At 38.6% G+C, this 26,063-nt stretch overlaps 1 protein-coding gene across 1 annotated transcript in view; it reads left to right on the top strand.

Moving 5' to 3' along the window:
• The window catches only part of HIBADH (3-hydroxyisobutyrate dehydrogenase), a 32,762-nt gene extending 15,988 nt beyond the window's left edge, over positions 1-16,774 (top strand). Inside the window, exons 3-5 of the mRNA XM_008063848.2 lie at positions 1,105-1,181; positions 8,407-8,563; positions 15,820-16,774. Of these exons, the coding sequence (XP_008062039.2) occupies positions 1,105-1,181; positions 8,407-8,563; positions 15,820-15,978 (393 nt within the window). The 3' untranslated portion in view covers positions 15,979-16,774. The remainder of the gene's footprint in view (positions 1-1,104; positions 1,182-8,406; positions 8,564-15,819) is intronic.
• Positions 16,775-26,063: the final 9,289 nt, after the last annotated feature.

The raw sequence follows: 26,063 nt of genomic DNA, 5'->3' as shown, positions 1-26,063 counted from the left end.
CACTCACCTCAGCCTCCCAAAGGCGTGGGATTACAGGCTAAGCCACCGAGCCCGGCTCTTCTTAATGCTTTTATCCTAGTCACTGAGACCCTCTTTATCTCACTTAGAATTTGGTATTATCTTAGATATATTTATTGTCTCCATACTCTTGTCCAGTCAATCTCCAAACCCTATTGATTTTTGCTACAGTAACTCATTGTTAATCATCATGTCCACATGTCTATTCCACACATTCTTGGCCTTTCTTTCATAGTCTCACACTTGCTTTACTACCCAGTGGCCTCATAGGTCTCTGAATGCCAAATTTCCCACTCTGCCCAACACTAGAACCCAAACCAACTCCATCATGATGCTTGTATCATCATAGTACTTCCCTATTCTGGAATTTTGAATAGATCTTTATTTCCTACCATGATAAATTTTAATTCTTTACCCTAACTTTCATAGCTGACTAGCTCTTGACTCAGTCTTAACCATCAAATTTCTCATCATTTCTTAAAACATATGCACGTGAGTCAGTTTTCCTATGTTCCCAGGAACTACTCATGCTCTTACATAGTTAATCCCTCTTACATTATATTTACCTCTTCCCTCATCTCCTTCTTTCTCTTTCTTGCCTATTTAAATCCTGCCTTGGCCTCCTAAGATGTGGTTTTAGGTTCCACCTCCTCTCTGCTCCTACCTTCAGTGGTCTTGTTTCTCTGAAATCCTCCTGCTGTCTCTATCTTATAGCCTCTACCATACAGTTTGCCACTCATTTATTTGTGTTGCCTTTTCATGTAATGTATTACTTCCATTTCCCAATTAGATTTTACGTTCCATCCCTTAAAGAGCAATTATGCTGAGCCCCTAGTAGGAGCTTGGTTACCATTTCACCATTGCGGGGTTATTACCTAGTGGAAGAGGCCCCCGAGTCTGCTCTGGAATAGCATATTAGGTTCAGAATGAGGCTTACTGTACCATGTTCCCTTCCCCACTTGAAAGAATCATCAGTTGAGTGCTATATATTTTAGGAAGATGCCTATGGAATTGGGTGAGGAGAGCCTTTCTATGAATCATAGCTTGAAAATAAAGATATTTAATGTATATTTAATTTATTTTCAGGCTGCAAAGATCTGCAACAACATGCTGTTAGCTATTAGTATGATTGGAACCGCTGAAGCTATGAATCTTGGAATCAGGTTTGTTGAGTAGTACATTTTCATATGTTAACATTTTTATGGGCTTTTCTATTTGATTTTCTGATGTTAAAAAAAGTAATGTTTGTGAGAGATAAATGAGTTGATCTAAGATCATTTTGAAAGTACTTCATTATTGAACTTTAATAGACTTTGCTTATTGGATGAGCAATCAGACCCAGGAGAGCATGAATACTCTTTTCCATAGCCATAAAATGTATTGCCTGTGCGTTTGAAGTTCTATTATCCTTTTTATATGGGAGCCACAGTTCTTCTATTACGTTGAAATGCAAGAAACATTTTTATTATAAAATTTAAACATGCTTTGGCAGTGTAAGGACAAATTTGTATAAAACACAGTTTTAATGTATAGTGAATTTGAGTATTATGCTACCAAGTGACTAGTTTTATGTACCTATTTTAAATATAGTCCCCAAAATCTGCACTAAAAGGGTTCTTGGTGCTTCATTCTCGGGATGAAAATTGGATAGCATTCATAAAACTGCCATTCATATACATAACACTTTCATTTTAATTTGCCTGTGGTTTAGTTACTTTGCATTAGGATATATCTTTCTATTAAAATGAAATGGCATTCATACTTTGCTTAAAGTGATTCAGGAATTGTTTTTCCTACCTGTGATCATCCTTTAGAATGCATAGGTTAATGTCTTAATTTTAGCCTTTAATCTTTTGGGTTAATAATGCTACATATGATTAATCACCTAATTAATTTTGTGAATGTTTTAAATTTCATGAAAATAATAAAATACATTTCTTACTTTAGACATGCTTAAAGAGCAAAATGCTTTTATGCAGATGCTTTCTTCACATTTCCCTAAAAGTGCTACCAAAAATATCACAAAAGAGAATGTTTCATATCACAGCTTTTGATAAAAGTAATAAAAAGAGCCAAAGTGCTTGAGATATTTTTTAAAACACAGTAATGGATTCAATTTCCTCTTAATTACCATATCAAGATGCTGTTGTTTTATTGAATTGCCCTTGTCTCAGATGTTAAACTATCTTGACCTATTAAGTTGTCATGTTGTAATTGAGATAAAAGAGGAATTTGCTTTGCATCAGCACTAATTGGTTTATCAATATCCTGTACCATTTACATTTTAAAATTGAATGTCTATAAGATGGTGAGGCAAATCTGTACAAAGCCTTAATAAAAGTGGTAGTATATAGGGGACTTTTCAGAGTGTTATGTCTGTCTTTTGACCAGTTTTAAGCTATGTGTCACTTATCATAATTGAAAAACTGGTTACTAGTAACTTGTTTTCATGTTCATTCTCCAGACTAATTTCATGGAAGAGGAAAATGTAAATTTCTGGAATGCAGATTGCATACAAAATTAATTGGTGTTGACAACAGGATTAGTATGCATATATATCTTTAGAAATTTGTATTCATTTTTCTGGATATAACTGAATATATCATACAAAGTAAAAGCCTAGGTGAGCCCAAGTTATTATATACTAAAATTACCCCCTTTGCCAGTTTATTCTGTGTTCTACTTCTTACCTTGAACCTCACTGGGTCAGGATGTTCTTAGGCATAGTGATGCATCCTCTGGCATTTCTTGAATAATTTTCCTGTCAAAATTCCTATTAAACAATCATTTGCCCTTCTAAAATGAAGTTTTGTAAAGGGTAAGTACTTGTAGAAGTACCCCAAACACCAACTAGTGAAGAAAGGTTGGCCAATCATTTGAACAAAATGTGTACAATGACGTGAAACCCATTGGTTACTATCATGGATTCATTTTCAAGGAGAAAATGAAAAGTGATAAAATTCCCAATAGCAATGAAAAAGCAGAAGCTTATTCTTGACCGTTATTACTGTGACCAAAATCATATTTGGAAGTATGAAACTCTAAAATGTTTAAATTTTCCAAAACTCTACATATGTATATATCTGTGTGTGTGTGTGTGTGTGTGTGTGTGTGTGTGTGTGTAATATAAAATATATTTTAAAAGTCTGAATATAGGGCAGAAACTCACTAGTTTTACTTAACTGTTAAAATAATTTATAAGTAGCCGGGCTCGGTGGCTCAGCCTGTAATCCTGCGCCTTTGGGAAGCTGAGGTGAGTGGATTGCCTGAGCCCGTGGGTTCGAGACCCGCCTGGGCAGGCAAGACCTCATCTCTACAGTAAATCAAAAAATTAGCTGGGCGTGGTAGCGCATGTCTGTAATTCTGGCTACTCGGAAGGCTGAGGCGGAAGGATTGCCAGAGCCCAACAGGTCGAGGCTGCAGTGGCCGGGAGCAGCCACTGCACTCCAGTCTGGGCGACAGAGTGAGACTCCAACTCAAAATAATAATAATAATAATAATTTATAAGTTTCTAGTACTTCAGATTGTACTAATGAATTGCTTATTTTCATAACATTAGAATTTTGTCATTTTATCTTATAAAGATTCTCAGTGATTTGAAAGTCCTAAAAATGAATGCTTCTGCTATTTTCTTTTCTCCATGGTTTGCAGACGTGGTTTAAAATGACAGAATTGTTCTCTAATAGAGTATAGAGAGTGGCCACGATTTATTGAGCTTTGCAAGGTGAAAGAGAAAATTGGTATCAGCCAGCATAAATTCCCAAGTAGTAAATTCCCTCAAAGTAGTATAGCATCAAAGTGGTTTAGCCACATTTATATTCTGTTCACTCTGAAGTGAATTTTTTCCAGCATATTAATGTCAACATTTACAAATTGCGTCACCTGTTCCTATGAAGTGATCATTTTTAATTAATTTCATTCTCTTAAGTTAGTGATTTTTCTGTAACAGTTTCCCTTTTAAAAAATAAACAGAAGAATAAAATCTTACAGTTTAAAGTTCATATTGACTCTGCTCTTTTATAGTGAATCCTTATGGATGTTAGTGAAATTTTTAAATGTTGTAAAAAAAAAAAAGTAAAGAGTAAAAAATATTGGTATACAATATATTTTGAGATTCTTCTTTATTAAACCTTTCTACTTTCTAATTGGGTTCCTAGTTAGGAGTTAGAAGTGTAGTCTTATGGCCCTGAAAGTACCCTACTTGTATTCAAAACAATATTGATAATGTGAGGTGTTTTTTTAAAAATTTTGCTCCACTGGAAATTGATTTTTTTTAAAAGTCAGTGGTGTAATAAGTTATTTGCATTACCAGCCAGGGTCCAGGCCCCTCTAACAACTACCATATTGTCTTCCACCAAAAGAAGCTTAAAACAGCTGAACTTCAGGAAATCTGTTCAAAATGAAAACTTTCCCACGAGTATAGTTTTAGTTTCTTGGTTACTACCCTTAGAAGGTGTTGCCTTTTTTTACGTGATGACTGAAGCCTCTTGATTGTATACTCTAATAAATATGGCAAATGATTTGTAATTTGTAAATGGCAAAAAGTTTGTAATTTGTAATGGTTTAAAACACTTGTTCACTTTGTATTCTCTGTATCTATCTGGTTTCACCTAAGAACAAAACAAATTATGTCACTAACCTGGGATGTTTGTGTCACAGTAACATATCTGGAAATAAAATATCTAAGACCATGTCAATCTAAATGATTCACTTAACTATCTCATAAATTTCTTTCTTTCTTTATTTTATTGTTTTAAAGATGGGTTAGGTATACAAATGGTCATTGTACAGGTAGAGTTTGAGTCTCACTTTGGTTCCCACTTTCCCTGTTTTGAAATCAGGTATCCTTATTGATGAAGTGTGCCCTCTCCCCTCCCCTCCCCTGGCAGTTTCCCACTACAGATTTCTTAATAAACTGATAAAATGTCATCATATTGACTAGTTGACTATTAAGTTTACCACATGACTCAGTGAATCTCAAGATGGTTAGAGTTTTGGTGTGTCTATCTAGGTCTGCATTCCAGCTGTGCTACAGACTTAAGCTTTTTTTAATGTATAAAATGACAAAAATAATAGTATCTATCCACTGAGTAGTTGTGAAGATTAAATAAGTTAGTCCATGTAAATCTTTTAAAATAGTTCCTGACACATAGTAGGTACTCAATACAGGGTAAATACTGATATTTGTGGTTGTGTTGAAGTGGTTAGTATTTGGATTGAATTGTACTTTAATGTTTTTTCGTAATAGCATGTCTCACTATGGCTGGCATTACATATTTATTTGTTTGTTTATTGCCTGTCTTCCTATCTAGAATGTAAGCTCCATGAAGGGGAATGGCTTTGTCTACTCATTGCTGTATCTTGACATACCTGGCAGGAGATAGGCACTCAGTGAAGATTTGTCTAATGAACAAGGAGAGGAGGGAGGGGGATGCATGAGTGAGTGGATAGGATGTGGCATCTCTCCTGCCTCAGGTAAAAGTTACCTGGGTGTGTCTTAACTCAGCCGTCCTGGCAGGCAGTCCTCTTGGCTCCACGGGTAACACCTACACATGAAAAATCTGAGTAAACATTGGTGAATAAGCGAATGATTGATTGCAGTTGACATGATCTTAGATGTTTCATTTCTAGAACTGTTCCTGTGATACAGACATCTCAGTTTAGTGACATAATTTATTTTGTACTTACATAAAACCATACAATATAGATACAGACAATATAAAGTGAACAAACTTTTTTGACCCTTCAAGCTTTGGTTATAATGAAGGTAAAGGTTTGGATTCTCTTTAAATTTTTTTTTTTTAACAGTGTATGCATAATTTTTACTTCTTTCAAAAGTTCATTTAAAATTCTTGTTTTAGAGGTGAATAGATTTGACACAGTGACGTTTATTTGAGATGCATTTATATGCGGTCAGAACAATGAATTTATTCTGTTTATATCAGAGAACATTCCAGCAATTGTAAAGCCACATGCATGCACGCATGCACTCCCGAACCACATCCAATGGCAAGTTATTATGGGGACTGACAGACTGTCATCCTTTTGATGGCTTGAGCTGTATATCTGCTGAACAGCAATGGGGCTCTTATGCAGAAAGTATCATATGTTCCCAGCCAATTTACAGGGAAACAGCAATAACATTTTATCATGGTTGAGAGCCCAGTAGCTGCTTCCTATTAAACTTGCCCTTTCAGATACCTGTCTTGGATTAATTTGTTGATTTCGAATGGAAACTCAGTCTTCTCCAGTGAAGCATGACGTTCTAGGATAGACTCTCTGAATGACAATTACTGTGTATTCTAGCTGGTTTCAGACCATTACAAGCCTTGGGCACAGTGGAAGACAGAAGACTTCAGTAACTGATTTTAATATCATGTCTAATTTTAACTGTCAGTTATGTATGTGCCAGGGAAAGAATCCTCAGAAAGATGAAATGCAAAACACTTCTAACTTGCTCTTTTTAATGATATACTTTACTGTGGGTGGGGGCAGCAGGAGGGAAGTGGAGAGGGAGTAGCCATCTCATGAAGGAATCGGCACAGTGGGGAAGCGTCAGATTTGAAGAGTGAGCACGGAACAACTGCCACCTGATTTTTTTGTGTGTGCCCCTCAGTATGCTTCTAAGTAGTAATATGTTCACTAAAAAGGGTTTCCATCAATCAGTGCCAGTATTTTTCCTTGAGCGTTCAAGAAGAATGTAGGGTTTTATGAAGTTAGAATAATTAGCTTTGCTCACCATTTTGGTGATATTATGAAATAGAGTGAATTTCCTTAGCAGTAAAGACTCTTGTGAGCTACCACTCAGTGTAGCCTGGTAGGTTATAAAGAAAGGCAGACCTCTGCTGCTTTAAATGTGAAGAACCATTTAAAAAGAAGTTCTAAATGATGATGCCCCAAAATTGTATTTCAAATGAAGGGGAAAAGCAGTGTTTTACAGTCTTTAAAAATATTTGCTCCTGATAGAGAGTATTAGATATATATAAATCTTCAACATTTGTGCTTAGAGAATATTTTTGCAGCTATAGCAAATTAACTAATTGTTAATTTGTGATCTGTATCTATTATAATCTTAAGTAAATGCCCATTATTATGACATGGGCCACCATATGAATTCAGATATGTGGCATGGCACATAACATTCCATGAACCACAGCCACTCTTTGAAAGCCTGATCACATAACAGTTGTATTACATGGTAATTCCATATATATTCTTGACTGTTAGCCCTAGCCCTCTGCTCTAGCATCAGAAAAAATGTTTTATTGGTCATGATGTTTAGATTGTGAAATAAACAGGTGTATATTTTGGACACAAAGTAAACAAGAATTTAAGCATGCTAAAATGCACAATTTGTTTAACGTTTACATAAGTGTCTCTTTTCAATTAAAAAAATTTTTTTCTGGAAGAGATTGGTTTTAAGAAAAAGCAGAAAACTTCCATAACAGTTATTTTATAATGGCTCTCTGTATGGAAGAAACCAAATAAATTGCTAGGTATAAAGTTTTATTTGAAACTTGATTCAATGATACTCAGCAAAACTGCGCTTCCCAAACTGCATTATATCTTTAGAATCAAAGTAATGGAGCATTTTGATTTTATTTTTTCTAGGGCCCACATTGAACAGCCGTTTATGCCATCAGCCCAGTGATAGAACAAATGATGTTTCCGCTTGGACAGGCTTTGTTTTATCAGGATCAGTAACCTTATCAGCAGTTGACCCAGAACTATAATGCATGTCTCTGAATAGATAGCATATGTCACAACTCTGTGCAGACTTGCTTCATAAGCAGGATTGTCTAATGAAGATTTAATAAATAAGGAAAAGTTTGCAACAAGAAATGTCTTCTTGTATAATGATAGCTTCTCTTAAGCTCATTTACAACTCATGGCTCATCTCTTGCATTTGTCTCATAAAAGCTTAAGGAATAAACATACATATAAATGCATCCACACACGCCCATGATGCATCGTTTATCTGTCAATATTTCTTTCTGAAATATATCTTTTGTGAGTAAAGAATGTAGAATTTAGATTATCATATTGGTTTAAGGTTCTTATGTGACACATAAATGCAGGAATGTCCAAAAGATTAGAAAACCCATGAGTGTGATAAGCCAACAACACTTTTATGCAATTATATATTATTTCTTCTTAATAGTAGGGTAGTGCAGAAGGTTTTCTCTAAATGCAAAATGTGTTCTTGTTTAATCAGTAGCTTTTAATACTCTATAATTCAAGATTGGATTCTTGACTCTCATATCAATCTGCTTTGATTTTAGAAGACTTATAATAAATAGAGAAGGTGGGGCATCCTCATAGGTAAATAAGTCATGCATGACTTGTATATTTTGACATTTAACATTTCTTTTCTTTGACCTTTGACAGGTTAGGGCTTGACCCAAAACTATTGGCTAAAATCCTAAATATGAGTTCAGGACGGTGCTGGTCAAGTGACACTTATAATCCTGTACCTGGAGTGATGGATGGAGTTCCCTCGGCTAATAATTATCAGGGTGGATTTGGAACAACCCTTATGGCTAAGGTATGGCAAACACAGACACTAACCAAGAGTGAGGGATATGTTTAATGTTCTAATAACTCTTCTCTCTCTCAACAAAATGTATACCTATCCTAAAAGGTAAAATTACTAGAATAGTGATTCACTCTCTCACTGGAAATGAGTAAAAACTTAGCTTAGATAAAAATCTTTATCTTGTTCATTTTTATTCCTGGCCTTTTGACTGAGAAGACTGGGCTAGGCTTTTTGTATTTTTGGGCATGGGTTTCTTTATATGAGCTGGTAAAATTTTGTTCATCATAAATTTATGTTAATTTACCAACTCCTTAGAATAGAAGCAGTAAGAATTTTCTGGTTATTAATAATGCATTAGGATTGTACATATACGTCACAAAAGAAGAAAGTTTTTTTTCATAATGCTGAATTTCTAAATACATCTTCTTTAAGAGTGTATATAGATTTATGCAAAATTAATTAAGTCATGTGAAAAACAAATTGTCATCCTCCTCTTATTTGAGATCTCTACTTTAGAAAATGTATGATGTCAACTACAGAAGATACTTTTTAGACTAACAGACTTTCTGATTTCTGCATAGTGCTTATTTTGTTTGTTTTTTCCTGATTACAAAATTAAAAATATATACACCTGGATAGCATGCTGGTATACCTCGGAGATGTTATGAGTTTGGTTCTAGACCCCTGCGATAAAGCAAGTACAGAAATATTTTGATTTTCCAGTGTGTATAGAAGTTATATTTATACTGTAGTCTATTATGTGTGCATTAAGTCTAAAAAGCAACGCACATATCTTAATTTAAAAGTGTTTTGTTGCAGAAAAATGCTAACAATCACCTGACCCTTCAGTGAGTTGTATAATCTTTTTTACTAGTGAAGGGTTTTGCACCAGTGTTGATGACTGCTGACTGATCAGGGTGTTGGTTGCTGAAGGTTGGGGTGGCTGTAGGAATTTCTTAAAATTAGACAACAACGAAGTTTACTTCATTGATGGACTCTTCCTTTTACGAAAGACTTTTTTGTTACATATGATGCTGTTTGATAGCCTTTTACCCCCAGTTGAGCTTCTTTCAAAATTGGAGTCTATCCTCTCAAACTCTGCCGCTGCTTTATCAACTAAGCTGTATAATATTCTAATCCTTTGTTGTCATTTCAACAAATGTTCACAGCATCTTCACCAGAAGCAGATTCCATCTCAAGAAACCACTTTCTTTGCTAATTTATAAGACACGACTCCTCATCTCTTCAAGTTTTATAATGAGAGTATAGAAATTCAGTCACATCTTCAGGCTCCACTTCTAATTCTAGTTCTCTTGCTCTTTCTGCCAAGAGAACTAATGGAGAGAACTAGGAGTGTGTAGTGACTCTTTCACTAAGTGTTGAACCTCTCAAAGTCATCCATGAAGTTTGAAATCAACTTCTTCCAGATTTGTATTAATGTTGATATTTTGCCCTTCCATGAATCACAAATGTTCTTACTGGCATCTAGAATGGTGATTCCTTTCCAGAGATTTTTAATTTACCTAGATTCATCTAAGGAATCACTGTCTATGGCAGCTACAGCCTTACGAAATGTATTTCTTAAATAATAAGAGTTGAAAGTCGCCTGGCTCGGTGGCTCAGCCTGTAATCCCGTGCTTTGGGAGGCTGAGGTGAGTGGATTGCCTGAGCCTGCAGGTTCGAGACCCACTGGGGCAACTTGGTGAGACCCCATCTCTACCATAAATAAAAAAAAAAATTAGCCGGGCGTGGTAGCACGTGCCTGTAGTTCCAGCTACTTGGAAGGCTGAGGTGGAAGGATTGCTGGAGTCCGCAGGTTGAGGCTGTGGTGGCCGGGAGTGTGCCACTGCACTCCAGTCTGGGCGACAGAGTGAGACTCCAACTCAAAAAAAAAAAAAAAAAAGAGTTGAAAGTCAAAATACCTCCTTTGATCCATGGGCTGCAGAATGGGTCTTGTGTTAGCAGCATGATAACAGCATTTCTATCCTTGCACATCTCCTTCAGGGCTCTTGGGTGACCAGGTGCAATGTCAATGAACAATAATATTTTGGAAGGAATCTTTTCTTTATTTTTTATTATATTTTATTTTAGAGTTGTGAGGTACAAGTGCAGATTTACTACATAAATAAGTTGCATGAAGACAAAGTTTGGGCTTCTAGCTGGCCCTCTCTTTCCTCATAGTGGACCAAGTATCCATTGTGTTGCTGTCTGCTCTCCTCCCTCCTTTCTCCCTCCTCTCCCTAGCTGTGTCCAGCATCTGCAGATCCCACCTTTTGCTGACCAGTGATCAGGGCCCACTTACAAGTAAGAACATGCAGTACTCAATTCTTTGTTTCTATGATAGTTCACTTAGTATTATGGTCTCCAGCTGCATCCATGTTGCTGCAAGGGCCATGATTTTGTTCTTCTTTATGGCTGCATAATAGTTCATCATGTATATGTACCACATTTTCTTTTTCCAGTCCATTTTCAGTGGACATCTGTGTTGGTTCCATGTTTTTTCTGTTGTGGATAGTGCTGCAATAAATAAACATGTGCAGGTGTCTTTTTTGGTATAGTGATTTATGTTCCTCTGAATATATTCCTAGAAAAGGGATTGCTAGATTGTATGGAAGCTCAATTTTTCGTTCTTTGAGAAATTACCACGCTGCTTTTCACAGAGGCTGAACTAGCTTACATTCCCACCAGCAATATAGAAGTGTTCTCTTTTCCACAGCTGCACCAGCACCCGTTGTTGTTTTGACTTTTTAATAATAGCCATCTTTACTGGTGGAGGTGGTATCTCATTGCAGTTTTGATTTGCATTTCTCAGATGATTGGTGAGGCTGAGCATTTTTTCATGTGTTTGTTGGCTGCTTGTATGTCTTCCTTTGAGAAGTGTCTGTTCATGCCCTTTGCCCTGTTTTTAATGGGGTCGGTTTTTCCTTTCAGTTTGTTTGAGTTCTTTGTAGACCCTGGATATTAGGCCATTGTCAGATGCATAGCTTGCAAACATTTTTTTCCATTTCATAGGTTTTGTCTTTACTCTCTTGATGGTTTCTTTTGCTGTGCGAAAACTTTTCAGTTTAATTAGGTACTACCTGTTGTATTGCTCTTGTCAACTTGGCCGTGAATTCTTTGCCTACTCTGATGTCCAGGAGGTTGTTCCCTAAGTTTTCTTGTAAGGTTCTTATAGTTTGAGGTTTTACATTTAAGTTCTTGATTCGTTTTAAGTTAATTTTTGTAGGTAGTGGTTCAGTTTCATAAGAAAGCATATGATTAGCCAGTTTTCCCAGCACCATTTGCTAAATATGGTTTCCTTTTTCCAGTGTTTGTCTTTGATGGCTTTGTCAGAGATGAGTTGGTTGAGGAACAAGGGTTTTATTTCCAGATTCTCTCCTGTTCTGTTGGTCTATGTGTGTATTCCTGTACCAATACCATGCTGTCTTGGTTACTGTAACCTTGTAAAAATGTTTAAAGTCTGAAAGTATGATGTCTTCAGCTTTGTTCCTTTTGCTGATGATTGCTTTAGCTACTTGTGCTCTTTTTTGCTTCCATATGAATTGTTATATTGTCTTTTCTAGGTCTGTGAAAAATGATGTTGACAATTTGATAGGTATTGCGTTGAATCTGTAGATTGCCTTGGGTAGGATGGACATCTTGACGATATTGATTCTTTCAGACCATGAGCATGGGATGTTTTCCATTTGTACATCCTTTGAGCAGTGTTTTATAGTTCTCATTGTAAAGGTCTTTCACTTATTTGGTTAGGTGGATGCCAAGGTATTTCTTTCTTTTTTTGTGTGTGGCTTTTGTAAATGGAATTGTGTTTTTTATTTGGTTCTCAGCCTGCTTGTTCTTGTTGTATAGAAATGCAGCTGTCTTTTGTGCATGAATTTTATATCACAAGACTTTACCAAAGTCATTTATCAGTGCAAAGAGGTTCTTGACAGACTCTCTAGGGTTTTCTAGGTATAGAATCATATCATCCACAAAGAGGGATAATTTAACTTCCACTTTTCTTATTGGATACCCTTGATTTTCTTCCGTCTTTGCTGTAGCTAGGGCTTCCAATACCATGTTGAATAGGAGGACTGAGAGTGGGCATTCTTGTCTTGTTCCAATTCTTAGGCAGAATGCTTCCAGCTTCTGCCCATTAAGCATGATGTTGGCTTCAGGTTGTCATAGATAGCTTTTATTGTTTTGAGGAATGTTTCTTTGATGCCTAGTATTTGAAAGTTTTTATCAAGAAGGAATGCTGGATTTTATCAAATGCTTTTTTGTGTGTGCATCTAATGAGATAATCATGTGGTTCTTGGTTTTACAACTGTTAATGTGATGAATTACGTTTATAGACTTAGGAATGCTGAGCCAGCTCTGCATTCCAGGAATGTAGCCCACTTGATCATGATGGATGATCTGAAAGGAATCTTTTTTTCTGAACAATAGGTCTCAACAGTGAGCTTAAAATATTCAGTAAACAATGCTGTAAACATGTGCTGTCATCCAGTCTTTGCTGTTCATCTTTAGAGCACAGGCAGAGCAGATTTAGCATCATTCTTAAGAGCCCTAGGATTTTCAGAATGGTAAATGAGCATTGGGTTCAATTTAAAGTCACCAGCTGCAGCAGCCCCTTGTGAGTAAGCCTGTCCTTTGAAACGTTGAAGCCTGGCTTTGACTTCTCTCTAGCTGTCAAAGTCCAACAAGGCATCTTCTTATAATAGATGACTGTTTCTCTACAGTGAAACCTGTTCAGTGTAGCCACCTCCATCAATTCTCTTAGTGAGATCTTCTGGATAGCTTGCTGCAGCTTCTCCATCAGCACTTACCACTTCACCTTGCGCTTTTATGTTATGGAAATGTCTTCTTCCCTTAAATCTCCTGAACCAGCCACTGCTAGCTTCCAACTTTTCTTCTGCAGCTTCCTTACCTCTCTCAGCCTTTATAGACTTGAAAAGAGTTAGGGCCTTACTCTGTATTAGGCTTTGGCTTAAGGGAATGTTGTGACTGGCTTGATCTATCTAGACCACTCAGACTTTCTCCCTGTAAACAATTAGACTGTGTCACTTTCTTAACATTCATGTATATTCATTGGAGTAGCACTTTTAATTTCCTTCAAGAACTTTTCCTTTGTATTTATAACTTGGCTTACTGTTTGTGTTTGGTACAAGAGACCTACCTCTCAACCTGTCTTGACTTTCTACATGCCTTCCTCACTAAGCTTAATCAGTTTTGGTTTTGTTTTTGTTTTGAGTTGGAGTCTCACTCTGTCGCCCAGGCTGGAATGCAGTGACCAGTGACGTACAGTCACCACAACCTCGACCTGCTGGGCTCAGGCGATCTTTCTGCCTCAGCCTTCCAAGTAGGTGTAACTACAGTCACGTGCCACCATGCCTGGCTAATTTTTTGATTTATCATAGAGATGAGATCTCACTAGGTTGCCCAGGCTGGTCTTGAACCCCGGACTCAGGCAATCCTTTCGCCTTGGCCTCCCCGAGTGTTGGGATTACAGGCTTGAGCCACTGCACCCGGCTAATCATTTATAGTTTTTGATTTAAAGTGAGAGACAGACAACTCTTTCTTATATTTGAACACTTAGAGGCCATTGAGGGTTATTAATTGGCCTAATTTTTTTCTAAAATTTTTTTTATTTTTTTAGTAGAGATGGGGTTTTGCCATGTCCAAGCTACTCTTGAACTCCTGACCTCAAGTGATCCTCTGACTTTGGCTTCCCAAAGCACTTGGATAACAGATGTAAGCCACTGTGCTTGCCCTAATTTTATTATTTTGTGTCTCGGGGAATAGTGTGGACCAAGGAGAGAGAAAGAGAAAGAGAACCATTCGGTGGAGCAGTCAGAACCCACACAAGTTCACTGTCTTTCTTATATGGGTGTGATTTGTGGCACCACAGAACTTTTCCAGTAGTAACATCAAAGATCACTGATCACAGCTCACCATAATTAGTGTAATCGTAATGAAAATGTTTGAAATACTGTGAGAATTGCCAAAATGTGACAGAGGCACAAAGTGAGTACATGCTGTTGGAAAAATGGTGCTGATAGACTTGATAGACTTGCTCAGTGCAGGGTCGCTACAAGCCTTCAATTTGTAAAAAAGAAAAAACCCACAGTGTCTGCAAAGTGCAATTAAGTGAAGCACAATAAAGTGAAGCACAATAAAACAAGTGTGCCTGTCCTTGGCTTACTCTCCCTCATTCCCCATGGTATTCCTTCCTTCTGCTTCTTGAATGTGCCTTGAATTCATCCAGTTCTCTGCTCCCCACCTCCAGGACTGTGGCCAAGTCATACTGTACCACAGCAGCCCTTAACTGGTCTTCTTGCCTGCCGTCCTGATCGTCTCCAATTCATTTTCCACACCATAGCAAGAGTGGGCTTTCTAAAATGTAAAAACCTGATTATGTCACTTCTCCTCTTCAGTTTCTTTAATAGTTCAGTTAATTGGAGACTGAAGTTCATCTCTACTCGTCTCGCCTTATGCTTGCCTCAGCCAGACTCGTTTTTGCTTTCCCATTCCTCCTCTTTGCTTTCGTCATGCTGAACGCATGCCTCTTGTTCTCAGTTTGCTGTTCCCTCTGCTGGGATCATCCTTCGTTGCTCACCACCTCCCTGCCAGCCCCATGCTTTCGCCTAGCTAATGCCTGCTGATATTTCTGATCTGGACGGCCTCCCCAGCACCCTAGGCTGTGGCTCCATGGCTCCTGTGATAGTACTTCTCTTATCAAATTATATAAATAAAGTGTTTCATTGTCTTTCTTCCTCAGTAGACTGTGAACTGGGTGGACTGTGGCTTTCTGGTTCACCATTGTGTCCCAGCTTTGCACATTGTCAGCACATTTCAAATATTTATTGCATGAAGTAATATTTTGCTATTATGTTTTCAGTTTTTCAGTTTTATTTCCCTCATTTCATTTTTCAAAATTGTTTTTTTACTTTATGTCAGTCTTACACACTTATGCAGATTTGAAAAACCATTTCCCACCCTTGTAGTGACCTCTATCTAAAACCAAAACAAAACAAATAGGTCCTGAGGAGGGTTGGGGAGTGGAGAAGACACTCAGAAAGCAAGGTTTCTGTCTGGAACAGTTTTATAGCTAGATGGAAACACTTATTAAAATACATATATAACTTACCATAATGCTTATAAGTAGCCCTTATTTTCAGATTTCATTTTTCCTTCTTTGAAACCAAAACATTGGGAACTGCAGTTCGAGAGTGAGCCTTTACTGCTATTCTCAATGTATTCCCTCCTGTCCTTGTTTGATTTAGGATCTGGGCCTGGCACAAGACTCTGCTACCAGCACAAAGAGCCCAGTCCTTCTTGGCAGCCTGGCGCATCAGATCTACAGGATGATGTGTGCAAAGGGCTACTCAAAGAAAGACTTCTCATCCGTGTTCCAGTTTCTACGAGAGGAGGAGACATTCTGAGCGTGCCCTTTGGCCATGGATACTGTTGGAAACCAAACTCTGTCTTGGAGTCTCTTTCTAGTTCACTCCACAAGTAAATGGGTTTAATCAAAGTTCACCTGTCTGCTTTTGATTGTCTAGGTCACAGTAATCCCTAGGATTTTTTTCACCCATTTTTTTAACCACTTATTTTTTTGTCTTTTTAGCAAACATGTTATCTGGACAACTTTTTCATGCAAACCACTGATGGTCTCTGTGCTAACTAGGTGAATTGACCTGTTTGAAACATTTGATCCCTGGGCATCTTCAACTAAGTTGTTGAATACTTCAATCAGGATATTATTTACTCTACTTACAAATAAAACCAAATATTTTGTCAATGGAATGAAACCCATCTTAAAGGAAGGAAAAGACATTGGTGTGAAGAGAGGTGCTAGAGAAGGGAAGTCTAGTGAATTACTACCTGTAGCCCTCAGTAAGTGTATCCCGTTAACCAAATGGTGGCTGCATTGCTGAGGTTACTGGTTTATTTTCCAAAAAGTTTGTAAAGTGGGAGAACCTGTTGCTGCATGTTTTCTAATCTGGACTCAGTTACAGTATGTTCATATATCCCTCTACAACTCCCACTACTCAGCAGACTTGTTTTTATATATTTTACTTCCTTGTACATTCTTATTACATATTTTTTGACTTCAAAAAATTGACATCTTTAGACCTGTTTCAGAGCCAATTATGATACTTGCTTTAGATAATTATTACATTATTCTAAATATAGCTATATTATTTTGAATTCAAATAAATTTCTATGCTCATAATACTTTCTGGTGTTTTTGTTTCTTCCCAATCATTTGGTGAACAAACTAAGGATCTGAAAAACTGGTGTTCAGGCTGATGGGGGAGAGATGGGAAGAAAAGGGAAGAAGGGAGGGTTGATCAAAAGGAACAGAGCTCTGAGTTGACCAGTGGCAGGCCAGTGTTTTGCTGCTCCACTTGAATGAATCCTAAAGGGCATTTATTTTAATGTTTCCTAGGTCTTTGGTGCTATAGGAATTCAGCCTTCACTAAATATAACATGTCCTAATATGGAGCACGGCCTCTACTTTTCCCACCGAGGCCTCTAGAAACATTCCAGGTGATAGACCTAGACACCAACTTTGGCAAAAATAGTACTGCTTCCATCAGTATGCTGGTAATAAAAAGTTCCAGACACTCTTATAAGCCCTGGGGACACAGTGATGAACAAGAGAGACAAAGTTTCTACCCTCATGGAGCATACATTCTAGTGTCTCTTGTGTGTGTGACAGACAGGAAATAAATATTTAATGTATTTGTCAGATAATAATAAGATCTAAAATGAAAAATAAAGCAGGATAAGGGGGATGGGTAGGGAGTGCCTGGATATTTTCTTAGGGTGATAAGGGGATTTGTCTCTGATAAGGTGGCATTTGAAGAGAGATAAACAGGAAGTAAGGGAGCCAGCTATGCAGACATCTGAGGAAAAAGATTCCAGGCATAGAGAACAGGGCAAAGGCCCTGAGGTAGGCCAGTGCTGGATATGAGGAGTAACAAGGAGGCTGTAAAGGAAGAGGCAGACAGATCACTTTGGGCCTTGTAGCCTGTTAGGCCATTGGCTTTTATCCTGAGCAAAATGGCCAGTGTATCAGTTAGCTTTTGCTGGGTAGTGGACCACCTCAAAATTTAGTGGAATAGAACAAACATTTATTGTTTTTCAAGATTCTCTAGGTTGGCCATATGAATCTTCTGAACCAGGCCAGCTCATTTGGAGCTGGAGGGTCCAGTCTGGCCTCACTCAGCTTGGACACCTGGAATGGTTCTCTCTACATGGTCACTCATTCTCCAGGAGGCCAGCCCACATTTGTTCAAATGGTGGTGGAAGTGTCCCAGCAGCAAATTAGACTGAACCCCAATGAACAAGTACTTTCCAAGCCTCTGCTTGCCTCATGTTTGTACTGTCCCCTTAGCCACAGAAATCTCATAGCCAGACCCAGAGTCATTAGGAGGGAACTACATAAGAATGAAGACACAAAGGGGCATACTGGTGGCTTTTATGCAAACAGCCTGTCACAACCTGTGAAGGATTTGGTTCAGAGGAATGGTGTGATCAGAACTACTTTTTAAATGGATCACTCCAGAAGCCGTGTGGAGAATAACCTGGAAGGGCAAAGCTGGAAGCAAGGGACCACTTAGGAGGCGATAGTAGCAATCCAGTTGAGAGATGGTGGCGACTGGGGCCAGCATGTTAAAACGATGGAGGAGGCAAGAAGTGGTCAGATTCTGGTGATAAGAGAGCCACTAACAGATGGATGAGGCGAAAGAGAAAGAAGTGTCAAAGGTCATCCCAAGGTTGGTAGGCTGAGAAAGTAGAAGAAAGAAGTTACTGTTTATACTGTGAAGATTGTAGGAAGTTTAGGAGGAAAAAATCAGGAGTTCATTTGAAATACCTGATAGATATCTAAGTAAAGAAAAACAAAGGTCCAAACGCCAAATCCTGTGCTACTCCAACTCCACTTTCCTAGTGGTTAGGAAAGTGAGGCAGAACAAGGACATGTGACCAAGGAGTAATGACCAGTGAGGAAGGTGGGAAATGGGAACAGTATTCTAGAAGCCAAATGAAACAGTTTGAAGGAGGGAATGATTCTTTGGCAAGTTGAGTAATAGGGCTGAGAATTAGTCACTTGGATTTGGCAAAATAGAGGTCATTGGCGACTTTGTCCAGAGTCTTGGTGGAGTGTTGAATGTGAGGGCCAGATGGTGAATGGGAATGGGAGAAGTTGGGAAGAACAAGTGTAGAGACAAGTGTTGAGGAGCTGTGCTACAAAAGAAAACACAAATGGGTCAGACTGGCAGGGAGTATGAATGGGTCAAGAGAAGATTTATTATATTTTGAAGACAACCTTGGGATGACCTTTGACAGATTATGCTGCTGGATGGGGAATGAGCCAAAGGGAGAAGTAATGATGCAACAGAGAGGACGTTTACTAAAGGGTATCTTTGAGTAGCGGAGAAGGGAGGGGTCTACATGTTGATGGATCTCTGAAAATTAAAAAACAAGCAAAAGCAGATCATATGTCAGGTGACCAGCATCTTGCATGACGGATAGAATAGAATTGTAATTAATTATACAGTTTTCAACACAGAATAAATTTTAGTGCTGGAAAGGACTTTGCTGACCACTAAGTGTGGCCTTGTGCAAGTCACCTTACACTGACCACTGGTTTTCCCATCCATGAAGTTGTCTTAAACAATGTGACCTAACAGCAAATGCTTTCTGAAAACTTGAGAGCAAAAAAAATGAGTTTAGGAGAACCAAAGTGATGGCAAGCATGAAGAAATTGGAACCCTCATCCATTGCTGCTGGCAATTTAAAATAGTAGCTGCTTTGGAAAATAGTTTGGCAGTTCCTCCAAAGGCATAGTGTTAGCACATTGTACAGCAGTTCCACTCCTAGGTGTATATATGCCCATGCCAAATGAATAATATGTCCATACAAAAACTTGTACACAAATGTGCATAGCAGCATTATTCAGAATAGCTGAAGAATGAAACAACCCAAATACCCCCCCAACTGATGATTTGATGAACAAACCATGGTATATCCACACAATGAAAGGTTATCTGGCCATTAGAAAGGATGAAGTACTGATATGTGCTATAACATGGATGAGCCTTGAAAACATACAGAGTGAAAGCCAGACACAAAAGGCCACATAGCGTATGATTCTGTTTCTATGAAATATCAGTAACAGTTCATGGTTTTCAGTGATTGGGGAGAGACAGAAAAGGGGAGTGACTGCAATGGATATGGAGTCTTTTTGGGGGGTAATGAAAATGTGCTGGAATCGGTGATGGTTGCACAACTTTTTGAATATATTTTAAAACCACCAAGTTGTACACCTTAAAATGGTGAGTCATATCTTTGTTTTTAATTTTTTTAAAAAGCCTAAAGAAAAAGTCATGAGTTTAGAGCTTTCCCTTTTAATACGTATTTCTCGACTGGGGCAATTTTGCCTGCAGGGGACTTATGGCAATGACTGGAGACATTTTTGGTTGTCACACTTTACTGGCATTTAGTGGGTAAAGGCAAAGGATGCTGCTAAACACCCTTCAATGCACAGGATACCACCCACAATAAGCATGATCCTGCCCAAAATGTCAACAGTGAAGAGTTTAAGAAACCTGGTAGATGTGTGTTCCAGAGGGACCTAAGCTTAGCACCTCAAAAACTAAGCTCTTCATTTTCCCCAGCAGACCTGCTTGACCTCCTGATCCTGTCCCATGTAGGTTTCCAGGGACTATCCCTGACACTGCCCACTCTCCATAGCTAATGCTGAATATCTGTTGCCTGTCTCAGGCCCTTACCAGTTCTTAGAGTACTTTAATATCTTTGCAATTGCTCCTTTTTTCTCTAACAGCTTTACTGAGGAATCATTTACATACAATAAAATTTGCTCCTTTTATGCAATCAATGGCTTTTATTAAATTTTGTGTTATACAACCACAGTCCAGTTTTAAACATTCCCATCACCCCTGCAAAATCCCTTAGCTCCATCTGTAGTCACTCCCTGTTCTCCCTCTTTTCCCCAGCCACACTCAGCCAGTCATCTTTCTTTCTCTAGATTCAAAGCTGCTCCTTGGCCACCGACTTGGTTCTTTCCCAATTCGTTCTTCAGGCTGCTGCAAGAGAGGTCTTTCCAAGATGAAATCCAATCTAGTCACTCCCTTGCTTAAAATCCTTTAGGATGCTGTCTGAAGTCCCCAAGCATGGTGTTCAAGGCTCTTCTTGCCGTCTTTCCTATTTTACTTCACCAGCACCGTTGGTGCCCACGATACTTACCAGGCTTCTCACACCACAGTACTTCTGCATATGCCATTTCCTTCATCTGAAGTGCTCCTCAGCCTTCCCTTCTGGCTGACCGGCTCAGGCACTGTTATCTCCTAGAAAGCCTTCCTCAGCTACTTGAGACTGAGTCATTTCCCCTCTGTTTTCGTAGCTCCTTGTTATCTTTCTTTTTTTTTTGAATTGGAGTCTCACCCTGTCGCCCAAATTGGAGTACAGTGGCTGGTCCCGGCCATCACAGCCTCGACCTGCTGGGCTCCAGCAATCCTTCCACCTCAGCCTTCCAAGTAGCTGGAACTACAGGCATGCGCTACCACACCTGGCTAATTTTTAAAAATTTTATTGTAGAGATGAAGTCTCACCAAATTGCCCAGGTGGGTCTCGAACCCGTGGGCTCAGGCAATCCACTCACCTCAGCCTGTATCACAGGACTTGCCCTATTACATTATATTTGCTACATTGCTCATTTGTCTTCCACTGCAGACTGTGAGCTCTCTGAGGGCACAGAATATATCCTTGGCTTTGAGGTTTGTGTTGAATTCAGTGCCTAACATTAAGAGCTCAATTGGTGTTTGTATGTATGATTGAGTGAGTGAAGGGAGGCTACAGCATTGCATTTATGGTAGGTGAACCACTAACTGCATACACAGTTTCTGAAACATTCTTGCCTAGCCGACTAAGTTTACTTTGGGTTATAAACTTGTGACACAGCTGCCCAGGAGTCTTGCAGGATGTGGGTCTTTTACAAAGTTGTTGGGTTTTTTTTTTCCCCCTTGAAAAGTTTAGCCTATGCTGTTAAACTGACTGGAAAAACTTCTAGGGAAACGAAATTATGCATTTTGGATAGCAAGCTTAGCCTAACCTTTTATGAATTTTAAAAATCAGCTTGCATGCAGACAAAGCATGCACCCACTTCCCTTTATGGAGCATAGCAGTTCCAAAGATAATATTGTATAACATGCTACATAGACCTTTAGGCATAAGGTGAATCTCCTAGTAGCCCAGGTTTGATTTATTCAAGGGAGTCTGTGAATAGCTAGGTGTTTGAGAGATTCTGTCCTGTTGATCTGACAACATTGGAAGGAATCAGATGCTCAGCCACAACTGAGTCCAAATTTAAGTAAACAGCAAATGTACTGGGCCTACTCTTTGGCTATTCTCATTGCACGAATTTTGATCTTAACTTATTTTCTAAACCACCAGAAATGTGTGTAATCTGTCCACATCATACGGGAGAGAAAGGCAGATCTGAACTGAGAATTGGGCAACATTATCTATGTGCATAAATTCTACCCAGGCTACTGTCAGAAGCCTGCTGCTGCTCAGGAAACAGCACGAGTTACTACCAACCTCAGCTGCAGGAACTGCACCCTTGAGCATTCTCAAATGGTTAGCCAATTGGGAGTCGTCGCCTGAGTGGGGTTTTTAGCCATCTTTCAGTTCAATTCAAGAGGGAGCTTAAGGATATCATAGGGATTTGTAACGTTCTATGCAAGGTGTCAGACCCATAAACTAGCACATACGTCTGTCATACCGATGCGCTTGTGGAATCGTCTCTCATTGGTGGCAGACAGATTGAAGATGACCTTTTGCTATTTAATTGTATTCATCATTTAATAATTCAAGAATATCTAAAAAGGGATGAAGACGTCCTTATTCAGACTAAAATTAAACTCTTTTAGAACATTAAGAGGAAGCACAGTAAAGCAGAAGAAGCCCTTTGCAACCAGCCCACAGGGAGTGCTTTCAAATACATTGGTTATGGAACTGTCCTGGGCTGGGAGACAGGAGACCTGAGTTCTAGCCCTAGGTCAGCGCTTAGCAGAGTGATACTATGTCTCTGTTTCCCTCTTTTTAAAATGAGGGCATTACATTGATCTTCAAGGTTTGTTTTAGCTTGAAAATTCTGATTTTCCTTAGTTAAGGGTTTAAGAAAACACGAGGCATGTGCTTCTGACAGTTTTTGGACTCTCTCTGGTTAGGTATTATTTATTGCTCATATGGCTATCTCATTTATTAGGGTTTTTTTTTATAGCCAGGAATAGATTCAGAGATCAATACATTTTTATTAATGATAGTCCGTCATGCCTGGTAAAGAGATGGCAAGAAAGCTCATCTAGAATGAGCCACTTGAATAAACCTGACACATAAGCTTAACTGCGAGCTGCATTTTGGCAGGCCTCTCTGTGAAATAATGACATTGGCAGAGGGAGAGACTATGGAAACCTTCTTCACAGCCAGACTCATAAAATCAAAAGGCAGGTTTGGGGTGTGTTTTTCAGCCTTGGCTGTATATGCAAATCCCATGACTTTTTGAATGTAGCATTTTGTCTTCAAAAGGACAAAATTTGGCATTTGCTGTAGTCATTAAAAATGATAAATGCCTAAAATACTTTAGAATTTGGATTACTATAGGTTAGAATAAATACTGTTTTCAATACTAAACAGTATTTTAGAGTGGAAAACTTCTCACTTACATTGTCAAATCAGAACATTGAAAAACTTTTTATTATTTTCCCTTTAATCATATGCGATTTGACATAATTGTTGCCAGCTCTCCTTGTAAAAATGATAGTCTGGACTTTTTGGAAGTCAGTTACTCCTCCCAGCACCATTAAGAGATAGCCTTGTGCCCTGAAAGAGTTAATTCACTTCCAGATGGAGCTTTTCAGCCCCCCTGAGCAGAGTTCAGATGATATCAAGTTCACTGTTCTTTTTTTACATTTGTTTTGTGTCTCTTGAACTTCATTTTCATTCCATTTGTGGATAGAATTTGAAGTATTCTATGGTAATTTTAGACTATTTGAGACCTTTTCCAGAAATGTCACCTTAGAGTTCCAACCTCAGAGCCTCTAAGAGCAAATGTAGCTTTAATCTCTTGTCTTTCCCTCTCCCTCCTCTTTAATGACCTTAACCCTGACCTGAGGCCTGCTCTCTATAAGTGCCAAACATGATTCATTCTCCTTGCTTGGTTTGGTTTTGTTCCTTTAATGAGCCAAGATGACCAAGGAGACCTGATAGCTTATTTGTGCTAATGTAAGTATGCTCTACTAGTTAACTCCTAAATCATTTATTTGGCTTTTACTTTTGCCTAGAATTGACCCTTTGTCTCAGAGATGAAAAGTCTATGCTTTGGACAAAGAGATGCAAATAGTTAACGTAAATAAGAGAGTCAGGAGGTGGGCTACTATGCTAGAGTGAAAGATAAACTGCTAGAGAAGGAGAGAGTACCTATATATCCTGTGCCTTAACTGCCATACTGCAGACACGGCATGCATGTTCATTTACAACATGTTTTATTATGCAGTTGCAACCTAATGTGCTCCTGCTCAGACCACTTTCCTCTTGTGAGTTCTAGAAGTCATCCTATCTCCAAGTTAAAATGTCTTGTGTGTCACTTTGTGGTCTTATTTCTCTAGCTTCTATAACATAATTTCTGATCCTGTTAGTGTGTGCAGGAATGCTTTCTTGACTTGGGCTTAATACAGAGTCTCTGATTTTTTTTTTCCATAGTTGCAGTGGCAGAACTGGGCCATCAAGGACGCTTAGAAGGTGATAAGCAGGAAGAGACTTTTAAAGAGAAGATTTATGATAGGTTTAGTTTCCTTGGTGTCCAGCTTGCCACTTTCAGCCCAATTCATTTCGGATTGGTAGGGGTCTGTCCACAGAGTTCTGACAAATGTGTTTTTATCCTGGTGAATTTATGCTTGCTTTAGTGTCCAAAAAAAAAAAAAAAGAAAAGAAAATCTATTAAAAACTGATATGACTTTGAGCAGTGGCTTGATCCCTGATTATGGCCTTTCCTAGCTATCCCATTTAATTTCTGGCTGGACCATCTAGTGATATTAAAAGCTGCCCCTTCCGAGGTTGACTGTTCCCTGCATCGCACTGTACTGATCGTGGTTTAGTCTAGCCCCTTTTATAGGTCAGTGACACCCTGAAGCTTGTATACCTGTGTCACCACAAATCTTAAAAGATGCAATTTTCTTGGCAGGTTCATCGTTCTCCGATGGATTGGAGGGTGGGAGTGAAGGACAGGATTCTAATCTCAGTGTTGGGACCAGGGAGGGTGGAGGCCTGTGTCTTTATCTAGGGAAGCCACCAGCTAAAGAAGCCAGTAAGCAGTGTTAGTCACACACTGGGATCTTTATTTTTTAAAACAATCTGCTTGTTCTCTCTCTGAAAGCACCTAATTGTGCTTTTTCTTGAAAAGTACCAATGACTACCGTACAGCTTTGTGTACTTACTCTCTTCAGAAGGATGAATTAAAACTTCAAAGAAAATTATTCCAAGGCATTCAAAGAGTTATCAAATCTTCAGCTCTTCAGAATTGGGGAATCTTTTCTTGTGTTAGCCCTGTTATGCCAGATGGTTTCCTTTAAAAAAAAAAAAATCATAAATGAATTCTGCTTGGTCAGGTATTGTCATCTTTGCAGAGAATTTTCTTTGCCTAATGTCCTATCTGATGGGCCATTCTACGTATTATATGCTACATAATCTCCACAAATGTATACTGTGGTCCATAAAACTGCCATACTGTTTTCAGAAACTAGTCATTCACAAAGTAAACCTGAGACAGTGCTGTTAATAAACACAAATTGCAAACAAGAAGGTAGTAAGTGGAAATAATGCACTCATTTAGAAGTAATAAAGCCTTTGATCTTACTTTGAAGGAAAGAGTCTATGTTTAAACTACCCATTCAGAGACAGCCAGATGCCCATAAAGAGCAGTGCTTTGCTTTGATAGAAAATCACTGAGGCCTGTCTAGCAGGTCTGGTTTGTAAACAGATTAGTTAAGGGCTCATCAGGACTGATTTGCATAGGATTCAGCGAGCCCCAGTCACTTAATGAGCAATGCCATTTCCAGGTTGGGAAGAGCACCATTTTTTTCCTAGCTACAAGTCTTAGATAATTACTTTATATGAAAGAGAGAGAATATTCATATAAAGAGAACCCTTGCTGTCCTCAGCTAATGGGAAAACGATGACCTAAGGCTTGCTTTGCTTGCTTAGATGATGAAAGGTATCATGCAGGAAATAGGTTGAGTTTCAAATTAGGTTACAACAAAGGATTTCCTCCTTTTCTCTATTGTTTGGGAAATAAAGGAGAATTAATCTGAATTATCCTTAAAAAGGTGGATGAACTGCGGATGCAAACCACAAGTATTTATTTATCCAGGACTTTCCTGGAGCCAGACTATGTGCAGGGGTAAGGCATCCTTTGGTGCTCAGTGCTCTGCCTTCATGG

The sequence above is a fragment of the Carlito syrichta genome, unplaced genomic scaffold (assembly GCF_000164805.1).
Source record: "Carlito syrichta isolate Samal-C Ts95f unplaced genomic scaffold, Tarsius_syrichta-2.0.1 Scaffold307093, whole genome shotgun sequence".
NCBI lineage: Eukaryota > Metazoa > Chordata > Mammalia > Primates > Tarsiidae > Carlito > Carlito syrichta.
The sequence above is the reverse complement of the archived record's forward strand: the minus strand, read 5'-3'. Positions and strand labels throughout refer to the sequence as shown.